At 45.5% G+C, this 11,085-nt stretch overlaps 1 protein-coding gene across 1 annotated transcript in view; it reads right to left on the minus strand.

The window, feature by feature from the left end:
• Nucleotides 1-1,458: 1,458 nt before the first annotated feature.
• SCN11A (sodium voltage-gated channel alpha subunit 11) overlaps nucleotides 1,459-11,085 on the minus strand; it is a 95,131-nt gene continuing 85,504 nt past the window's right edge. Inside the window, exons 24-25 of the mRNA XM_013006140.2 lie at nucleotides 5,748-6,018; nucleotides 1,459-2,537 (exon numbers count right to left, since the gene is read on the minus strand). Of these exons, the coding sequence (XP_012861594.1) occupies nucleotides 1,504-2,537; nucleotides 5,748-6,018 (1,305 nt within the window). The 3' untranslated portion in view covers nucleotides 1,459-1,503. The remainder of the gene's footprint in view (nucleotides 2,538-5,747; nucleotides 6,019-11,085) is intronic.

The raw sequence follows: 11,085 nt of genomic DNA on the forward strand, positions 1-11,085 counted from the left end.
CTGCCCCTTCTTCCTAGTCTGCATTAGTCTGGAAGCTCCACTGAAATCCCTTCAGTGTCACAGCCACAGGCAAACCTCCCCTTAAAGACAAGTGACAGCTGCCTTTGAAATGTCTTCATCGGGAACCAAACCTGGCTCTCCAGCATGGAAGGCATGGATTCTACCCCTGGACCACAACTGCCCTCTTTGGCCCCTGTACACCTCTAGTTTTCAGGAAGGTCAGGACAACTGCTGGGGCCGGGCCCTTTGGATAAGACTGAGTGGTTCTCTAGGCTTTGAGAGCTATATAACCAGAACAGAGTCAAGGGCTCACATCCAACGGCCAGGATCCCCCACTAGCCAATTATGTCTTTTACCTGCCTCACCTGTGGCCCAGGTGTCCTCACCCAAGCAGACATTCTAAGCAGGGTCAAGTGAGGCTCAAGTAAGACTTTTCGGTTGGCTCTGGCCAGCCTGGGAGAGCCCATTGTAAGCATCTTTCCCCCAGCTCTCTGTTCAGCGACATCGTGTTGGTAGCTTGACATCAGCCAGGAGGAAAGTATTTTCACCATGGAAATCAGTAAACACCTTGACTGAGCACCTCCCTCTCACCTCCTCACTCATGGTGACCCTATAGGACAGGGTAGAACTGCCCCTGTGGGTTTCTGAGACTGTACTTCCCCAGGGGGTGGCAGTTCATTTTGAACTACTAGCTACCAAGGCTCCTCCTCCTACCCTAACCCACAGAGGGGAGGACTGTGGACTGGTGTTGGACATATGGGTTAATGTTGGACTTGTGGGCTTCGGCAGCACTGGGTTGGGATGTTTTCTTGATGCATACTTTTATATAAAACTCTCTCTTATACATAAGTTTCTGTGGATGTATTTCTTTAAAGTACCCGGACTAACACACAGGAAGTTGCATTTCCCTCCCAAATATTTATAACACAGATTGTAGGTGGTAAAAGATAGGGTAGCATCTTTTATACGTCAAGATCATGCCCTTAGGTATGAAAGCAACCCAAAATACGTAATGTTGCTAAAAAAAACTCTGCAGTAAGCTATTTGTTTATTAGCAGCGTTTGAATTTTTATTTAACATGCAAAAGACCCATAGGTGATAGGCCACATCTTTATATAGCTGAAAATATCACGCACGGGGACTGGGTAAGATCCCTAGAAACATATGGGAAAAATACAATTTAAAACTCTCCGTGTGTTTTTTTCTCCTTTTGTTCTTTTTGACATAATTTGAAAAGTGTTACAATCCTAGCACACCTGTATTCTCGACAGCCCTTGCAGTGTCTTCTTTATTACAGTAAGTCCCCATGGTTAACAGCTGGACAGCCCGATCGCATACCTCTGGTAAGTCTCATTTGAAATAAACATTCAAGTATCACTTATTGACTTTAACTGGGGAAAGTGGAATGGCTATTTCAGTGAATCCACAGATGGTTGATACGCCGCGATGTAGAGGCTGGAGTGAAGGCTGGGGGGCTGTGCGGTAGGGGTGGAGGCAAGGGGCTCAGTCACAGTGGACCTTGCCTACAGTCACCCCCGCGCTGGACAAGTCTCCATTGCAGAATGTCTGGAGTGATGAGTGAGGCGGGCCCTCTTCCAAGTCACCCTTGGGCATCTTCCCCAGGTACTTCCGAAAGGCCTTTTGGATCACAGCAGCACACCTTTCCTCTTCTTTCCTCTTGGTGGTGGTGATGATGGGCTCATACAGCTTCCTGAAAGGGTTGGCTTCCATGAACTTCTCCTCCATCATTGCCTTCATGGCATCCAGGCCGTCGGATTCACCAAGCACTCTCGTGGTGAACGCGAAGAGAATATCCATACAGTGCAGGCGATTCCCACTCACCATGGGCAAGTCCATGACTAGAAATTGAAATCTGTTTGGCTTCGGTACACGTAAAGGCTCAGGCAGGGCATCCGCAAAGTCAGAAAGGGCAGAATATTTGATGAACTGTGTTGCTTTGGGATCAAACTTTTCCCAGACTTCGTAGAATATCTCGAAGTCGTCTTCGCTCAGCGGGTCCTCGCTTTCCTCGGTGGCGATATTGAAGTTCTCTAAAATCACGGCGATGTACATGTTGACCACAATGAGGAAGGAGATGATGATGTAACTGACAAAGTAGGTTATGGCTTTGACAGAGAGGTAGCAGTCATCCACAGAGGGGTCACACGAGCTGTTTGTTACCAACATGGGGCCGAGGAGGGTGTCCCAGCCTGCCGAGGTGGTGATCTGGAAGAGACAGAGCATGCTGCTGACAAAGGTTCGGAAGTTGAAGATGTCATCAATTCCAGACTCGGGCCGCACCCTGGAAAAATTGCTTATGCCAAAAATGGCATAGATAAACATGACCAGAAAGAGCAAAAGACCAATGTTGAATAGGGAAGGCAGGGACATCATCAGGGCGAAAAGCAGAGTTCTAATTCCTCGTGCGGCTCGGACGAGTCTCAGGATCCGGCCTATCCGAGCCAGGCGCACGATCCTGAAGAGTGTGGGAGGAAAGGGGATGCTGTTGTGGTGTTCCAAAGCAGAGATCATTGTGCCTTAGGAGAGAGAGAAGGGTTTGTGAGCTCCCCACAGTCGCACTGCAGTCAGACCCTGGAGAGCCTAACGAGGCCAACTGCCCCTCAATATTTGGTCCCCCACACACAAAATTAAGGATGTTCTTTACTAATAGCAGGGGCACCCTTGGTCTGTGCCTTCACTTGGATAAGAATTCCCAAAGGTGACCCCATTTTGCACTGTGAACACGATTCTGATTAAACTTTAAAAGTTCACTTCAGTGTGAGTCACATTGCTTGTCCTGTGCTCAACTGTGCCATTTACAGAAACTCTCCCTTCTCAGAAGATGGGAGGTCACTTCAGAAGAGGTGAGAGGGCCTCACAGAATGTCTAAAATATTGAAGAAGAAAAAAAAGGAAAGAAAGGGAGGCCAGAAGGGAAACTTAGGTGGTTTATGAAAGGGATTTTTGTTTCTATCATTGGGCTTGAGCCGGGGCTGAAAATAGAAACTGTGGGACCCCCTTACTTCCAAAGAAGGGAGTCCTAATGGTATAGTGGATTATGAGTTGAACTGCTAACACTATGTATGGTCCGCAGCTCAAAACCACCTGCCACTTCATGGGAGAAAGAGGAGGCTTTCTACTCCTGTAAAGAGTTACAGTCTCGGAAACCCACAGGGGCACATTCTACCCTGTCCTGCAGGGTCGCTGGGATTTGGAAACAACGCAGTGGTAGTGTGTTTGGGGTTTCTTGCTTTACTTCCAAAGACCTTTAGAAAGGAACATGTTCATACTGCCTGGAAGGATTTGAACACTCCCTTGCCATTGGCAGAGACAGCTTATTTGATGAGCCCATGGTGGGTAGCAGTGGGGAGGCCTGGTGAAGTTGGAACACACCACTATGGACTGCAGATCACTTACATTTGCAAATATACTCATTCCAGGGGTTCCCAAGTCTATACTCCAGAAGCTTATGACCCTATTGCTATTGATACCCCCAAATGGCATCTCGAGTGGAGGTTTCTTCAACTAACTGAATATTTGGCCTAAAATGTCGCCTTGATCCCTTATTGCTTACTCCGCAGACAAGTGATACAAGGATCTAAAACAACTCACATTTTGGCCCAAATATTACAGAGTGGCTGGAACATGTTTGCCTTGTGTAGACATGGCCTTGTGCTTGCTCTGAGGGTCCTCTCAGGTCATTGGGGTCATTACAGTGTGGGCAGCCAAAGTGTATCTGCCATCACCTAATGACTAAAGAGAACTAGCTGGTGACATCTTCCATGGCCTGTTCAAGGGTACCAACGAGGTTTAACTCACCAGTTGACTAGGCAGCCAACCCTAATAAGATGTGGAATTTATTAAGGGGGTGATTTGGCAAGAACTGCTGGAGGTCTGTCCTTTAAGTCCCAATTCCTCCATCAATATGTCTTTCACTAATTCTATCCATAGTAGTCTGTCCTTTCTCTGAACTCACCTTTGCTGTGTAACATGTGATTTGGCATTCAATTTCCTTCTTTTTTTCTAACTGTAAAGTCACTAAGGCGTGCCAGGGTGGCACAGATGATGAGCACCCTTGGTTGCTACCTGCGAGGTTGAAAGCTTGAGTCTCACCAGAGACTCTTCCATTGAGAGACCCGGTGATTTACTTCTGAGAATCAACCACTAAAATTCTACGGGACACAGTTCTACTCTGACACATGGGCTGACCAATAAGTCTGAACTGGATTCCTAACTCCTAGGGAGATACTAACTTGGACCTACACTCATTCTCTATTTCTCAGGATAGAGCTCAGAGAAACACCAAGAGTACGTATTAGATAAGAGATCTACTGGTGAGTAGGACTTGCCTCAATGTGTGGTTGTTCTCATCCATGGGAGAAAAATGCTACACAGCATGTATAACTCTAATTACCTAGCAGGTGTTCACAAAAGAGATGCTACTGATCTGTCAGCTGGAATGGGCTCAGTAGTGAAATGAATGGGCTACTCTCTGGATGAAGGAGGAAGGGGCTCTTTGAGCTCTCTGAGAATCTTGCCCCAGACTCATCTGACTAGCACTTTCTACATTGGATTGCCACTCTCACTTTCACCAGAATTTGTGATTGGCATTGGCTAGTCAGGGTTGAAATTCGACTTAACTCTAAGCACACGGAAGCATCGATGACTAAACGTTATCTATGTAAATGTGATAGCTGAGAAACCAGAACAGAATACCAGTGGCACCATGTTCTTGCTCTCTGAAATATCTTCATTGTGGCTAGCAACAGAAGTCAAAATATTTTAATCCAACATCACTGTTTAAGCATCCTTCCTTTCTGAGGGTTCGCTAGAGCATCCACTTGTCCTATTAGTTTCCATTGTTCCTTTGCACTTTGAGAAGGAGTCCTGGGCCGTTTTACACAATTACCAAAGTGCATTAATGGTTTCATTGAAACCAGACTTCAGAAACCCAAAGGAAGCCTGGGTGAGCCATGTAGAAATTAATATTCAAACTCGATCGGTGTGTCAGTGGATCCTGTAAGGAAATCTCTTTCCCTGCCCCAGTTCTTCCATACATTTCATAGTTATTCCTGACTCTGGTCAGGAAAATGCACTGAGCACACCGTGCCACTGTTGATGAAGGGGTCAAAGACGTTGAGGCAAACATAGTTCACACTATGGGTTAAGTTAACTTGCAGTATGGAGAAAAGAGGAGGCCCATTTGTCCGTAAGCCTAAGAAGCCCAATCCAGGGTGGGCTCCGGGACTCTGGGCAGGAGGTGAGGGAAGGCACCAACGGTGTCAGGGGACAACTGGAAACGGCACGGGGCAAGAAAGGCCAAACCTCTCAAAACTATAGAAAATGTTCCTTAGGGTTTACAGTGGCACCAGAAAAGTGAAATGGCCTCAATTACTTGGGCAAATTGGGTCACCCCCCCCGCCCCCCCCCAAAAAAACAACCAAACTTTTAAGTCATCTTAAATTTTTCTTTTCTATCTCCATTGACTGGACGGTCCACATAATGATTTAACTATGTCAATTGTGCAGGCAGGCACAGAAATTACACTGCATCTCTTGGCCACTTCTCATTCGTGAATGCGATCTGCCTATCATTTCACATTGCCTTCTAGAACCGTCTCCTGCGCCAAGTGCAAATACGCGGCTTGGGGGATTCTATGGACGTGCATAATCTAGACGACTTGGGGCGATTGACAAGTTTACTTCTAGCTATCGGTTTGAAGACCCTCTGTCTGCCAACTGTACTTACTAACAATAGAAAGAACCACGACCACACAATCAAATAAATTCCAGCCATTGGTGAAGTAGTACTGCCTCAGAGCAAAGACTTTGATGAGACACTCTACTGTAAAGATAACCACAAAGGCCAGGTTGAGATTCTCAAGGATTTTTGTCATGTCTTCACTTTGGTCAGCTGTTTCGGCCATCATGCTAACCATGTTGAGGGCAATGAGACTGATGATGAGGATGTCAAAGACCTGGCTGGTGACCAGGTCGAACGCGAACGCTTGGCATTTGTTCTGAGGGGGGAGAAAAAGAAAGCATAGATTATTTTGAGTCGTAAGAATGCAATCACATATATGCAATCACATGAATATAACAGACAGTGTTCTCTGCTACAATTAGAACCGTTTCTTAAACAAGGCACAAGACCTTTCTAAAGGACAAGCCATTCTTGTGGATTCTCAGTATCCATGTCCATATCTCCTTTACATTGAATTTGGTAACTGGTTATAAGCTATTTGGGCTGGTAGCATTAATTCATCAAAAAAACGTGAATCCAGAATTTTGATGAACAACAGAAATTTGATGTGGTGATGGACGTTTTCCTGAGATAAAGTAGTCGCTCACGTTGGAGTGAAGGAGAACAGGATGAAGGCTGCTCCCCAAAGTGCATCTTCCTCTGCAGTTTGGCTTCAATAGCAGTGCAGAGACTACCCACTCATGTAACTATGTTGGGCAAAATAGAACCAATACCGCCAAGACTCCACTTTCCAGTTCAGAATAACCAGATCTTCTCCCTACCCAACAAAAAGAGTCCTAGTGGCATTGTGGTAACAAGCTGGGCTGCTAACTGAGAGGCCGGCAGTTTGAAACTACCAGCTGCTCCCCAGGAGACAGATGAAAAGGAATAAATTTAACTGCAGTGAGTCTGCAATTATATCAATCCAGACTCACTGCTATCTGTCTGTCTGTCTATCTATCTATCTATCTATCTATCTATCTATCTATCTATCCATCCATCCATCCATTTATCTATCTATCTATCCTTCCATCCATTTATCTATCTATCTATCTATCTATCTATCTATCTATCTATCTATCTATCTATCAATCAATCATCCATCTATGTATCATCTATCATCTTTCTATCTCCCAAACTCTGTATTTAGGCCCTTCTTGAATGTCAATATTCTAATTCTTGTTCACTCAATGATAAAGTGAGACTGATCCAATGATGACTGAACATGGAAGCATTCTTACTGACAGCAAACTCGCATATTTGTCTGCATGTCAATGGCTATCCTGCTCACAGACTGAATGCACATGTGCTGCCTTCTTTGGCGCAAGTTCCAACGCCAGTTTGCCTGTCAAATCCACGTGGTTAGTGACACGATGCCATCATTCATTCTCCCAGTTTCTTTCGTCCAACTATTACGAAGCACTACTGCAGCCTGGACTGGGTGGACACTTGCACAACCTGAAGACACTGGTGTTGTGTGGCAGCTCTTAACTACAAACGGAGTGTTTTCTAATACAAGTATATTGCAGATGATTGTATGTTATCTTCTATTCAAGGCATGCAATCGTGGTCCTATCTGGAATACATCTAAAGAACAGTTGTGGTCATCCGAGGATGATCGAGGGATCTGCAGGATCACCTGAGGATGATTGAAGGACAGTGAATTTAAGGGTCATCAGGGAGAAAAACTTATTGTAGCTTTAGATATGCTGAGACATAAGAGCTAGTCTTAGTTTATAAATGTAAGAGTTAACCTGGAAGTAGGAACAAGGGGGAACAGAGTTGAATGTGGGGAAGACTAATGCTCCCATTTCTGTTGGTGAAGCCAGTCAACTGACCAGAGAACATAGAGACTGAACGTTGTGGAGCGGACGTGGTGAGATCTGTCCTGAGCAGGTTCGACTCCAGTGGGACATCCAAGGACCAAAAGGCGGGTGGAGGAGTGGATGTGAAGCTCAGGTGCAGAGGCAGGACTACAGAAGTGGGGTGCAGTAGCATCAATATTGATGTGAATTGGAACCATGAGAGTAAATGACATCACTCACGTGGAACAAGGGCAGTGAGAAGAAAGACAGTATGGAGAGCATTGGAGGGACATTTTATTCTATTTTTTGTCATTTTCTTGAGCTATAATGAACATATACAATTCAACAGCTCAGTCATATCAAGAAGGGGTGTGCAATCGCCACCACAATCAACTTTGGAACCTTGTCTTCTTCCTGGTACCCATTAATGTGAACTCTCCAATTCCCTCACCTCCCCCCTTATGTGCCCTGCCCCCCACACCCCCAGGCAATCATCCAACCAGCTACTGTCATGGTAATTCCACCCATCCCGGTTTTCCTTAATTGGAAAACATGGAAACCCCAGGCAAATAACAACCAAGGACCCAGCAGCAAGGACCATATAAAACAGAGAAAGACTTCCATCCAAGTTATTAAAAATGTAGAATGAATTTACATTGGGTCCAGAGGGAAGATCAAGTGACAAGGTGTTACATTGCAGTCTAAGTATCCCCTTCACCGTGCATTTTGTCTGAAACTAGGGTGGGCAAGTTCCTAGCCTATGTGCATTGGGGCTTCATCAGGGACTCAATCCACACAGGGACCCTGTAAGTGGATTTTGAGTGATAACTGTCACCCTTACCTTTCCACAAACCAGGTGTGGACATTTCAAATGGGTGTGTTTGAAACCATGACTTGGGAGCCCTACCACTTTTATGAAGGATCTTGGATACGGCACTTGACAACGAAGTGCATGCCCTATCTAGGACTACCTGTGAGCAGCTGAAAAGGACCAAGGAGAAGCGAGATTTTAAAGCGTAATCCCCAGGGAAGCAGAATGGGGTGGGGTGGGGAGGGGGTGAGAATGAAGGTCCTCACCTTTAGTTTACCTCTAATGTTAAGATACTTGGAGGAAGTCGAGTGTAAATGACCTAAGGTGGTAGATGATCCATAAGCATTCTACAGCTGTTTGTCTTACTGCATCTCAATATGGTTTTTAAACCAAGTCCTGAGGAATCTATAAGGACATTTCAGGAGGCATCAGAAATTATTCCAGATCCTTTGCTCTATTGCTGGGAATGAAAAACACAACTTCTCAAGCTTAGAAAAGCCTGATGTCCACTCCGACTCCATGCAATTACTAGTCATTTGTCCCAAAGGCAAAGAGAGAAGGTTTATGCTTTAGAGATTAAAAAAAAAAATATCTAGAGGGCTAAAGCTGAGGGTAGTGTTAGCCTAGACTTGGCAGTGTTAGCCTAGACTCAGGGCACCTGGGTAAGGGATGCTGCCTCTATCCCATGCACCACTGCTGTCTGGAATAGACATTACGTTAAAGCACAGGGTTCATGGGCGGCATTGGATTTGGTTATCAGAATTGCTTGCTGTGCAAACGTGGTTGGTGAGTCACAGCCACACTGGAAAGGCTGTCGCTTGGTGCCTGCTCCAGCCAGTCACTTGGCAGACATGCTGTAAAAGGACGGGTAAAGAATAGAGGTGGTAGCTTTCCTGCCTCTTGGAGGTAGCAGATGAACTTGCCAACATCAAGTGCATCTGTTGCTGCTAAGCATGCCTTGTAGAGTAGAGGGTAGAGGGAGGGGAGGCTCTGTCTCAGGGCTGCATTGTTTGTTTCATGCCCTGAGGAAGTAAATGGGAACATTCTGGGTCTCCTGAGTCTTGTGGCCCACTCCTAACCTAAGACCACCTGGTATGGAGCCGGTGGCTGCGTAGAGGCACGTGTCCACAAAAAACACTTTCTCTTCTTTGGTGGCTCAAGTTCAAATCAGAATTTGGAAGTGAGATTACTATCAGAAAGTGAGACTGGTACTTAAAAGCTAGGCTGGGTTTAGGTCAAGTGAAGTCCTGCAGGCTGTTGGCAGATTCAACTTGCGCAAATATAATATGATCATTAACTCCCGGTCAAAAATCCCCCACTATGCAAAGGGTAAATCCTAAACCTTTGGTCCCGATATTTACAGACATGTTTAGTGCAACACCATCATCTCTCCTACAGGAATAGACCGTTGTCTGTGCCCTAAAACATTTTCAACACATTTGACCAATCATAACCACCAAGAGCACACAAAGTGCCAGGTTCTGTTCTGAGCACGGGAGATCCAGAAGTACACTAACTAGACTTGGGATCATCCTGAGAGCCTGGTGGCACAGTGGTTAAGTGCTTGACAGCTAACTGAAAGATTGGTGGTTCAAACCCACTTGCTACTCCCAGGAAGAACAAGGTGGCAGTCCACTTCTGCAAATATCTACAGCCTGCAAAGCCCTAGGGACCAGTTCTCCTCTATCCTACAGGGTCTCTGTGAGCGGGGATGGACTCCATGCAGTGTGTCGTGGTTGATGGCAGTGGATCATGTTGGGTCTTGTGTCCAGAGTGCAAAATCCAAACATTCTAAGTGTGTCAAATCTCAAATCTCTTCTATGCTGCTTTCCCCAATTTTCATCAACCCTCTCTGCCTTAGAAGCCTTTCAGACTCAGTTATTAAGACTACCAGCTGTGCTATTGTGCTTCTTTCTGGGCCTATTGGGCTACTTTCTTATCTAGACAGCACCCCAGCCCCTCAAATACACTGTAGGCAACAGAGCAACCCTGGGGACACTTTGTACACTGGATGGCATTGCCTTTGGTATTTGGGAAGGCAGGGTGCATGGAACACAGGGGTCAATCAACCCAGGCGCACAGACCACGTCTGGTACTCTTTCTGTTTTCCATCCCATGAGCCAAGAATGACCTTTCGTTTCTTTTAATGGCTCAAAAAATATTCAAAACAGAATATTATTTTCTGATATGTGAACACTACATGAACGCCACCTTTCAGTGTTCATTTTTTAAAATGACATTGGAACACAGCCCTGCCCATTGTGGTCACTTTTCTATGGCACAATGGCAAGAGGTCACAAACCCCACAGAGGCTCAGCTGCTCCCCTGCCTAGTCCTTTATTGAGTAACTTTGCTGACTCCTGCTGTAGCACGTTTGTCATCGATTCTTGTGAAGCACCAATGAGAGTGCATGATGCCAGCCTCACTAGAAAATTCTAGTGGTAAAAAAAAAGTTACAACTATACTTAATCTTTGGGCGACATGAAATGCAAACCAACTGTGAAGTTCACACCACTGCAATGAATGCAAACTCTGTACCCAGTGCCTGCTCATTGCAAAAGCAAATTGAAGCGATTGCCCAAGGCCTTGTTGCTGAATGTGAATGTCTTATTTTCCTAAGGGTATGAGAAGGGCCAGCACATTTGGGCACTGAGTTCTTAGATGGTACCTGCGCTTTAAAGGAAGTATAGAAATGATGAGACATACAGCTTTCCTCTAGTTCTTTAAT

Source organism: Echinops telfairi, unplaced genomic scaffold (genome assembly GCF_000313985.2).
Source record: "Echinops telfairi isolate 266 unplaced genomic scaffold, ASM31398v2 ScPeMD7_4225;HRSCAF=4972, whole genome shotgun sequence".
NCBI lineage: Eukaryota > Metazoa > Chordata > Mammalia > Afrosoricida > Tenrecidae > Echinops > Echinops telfairi.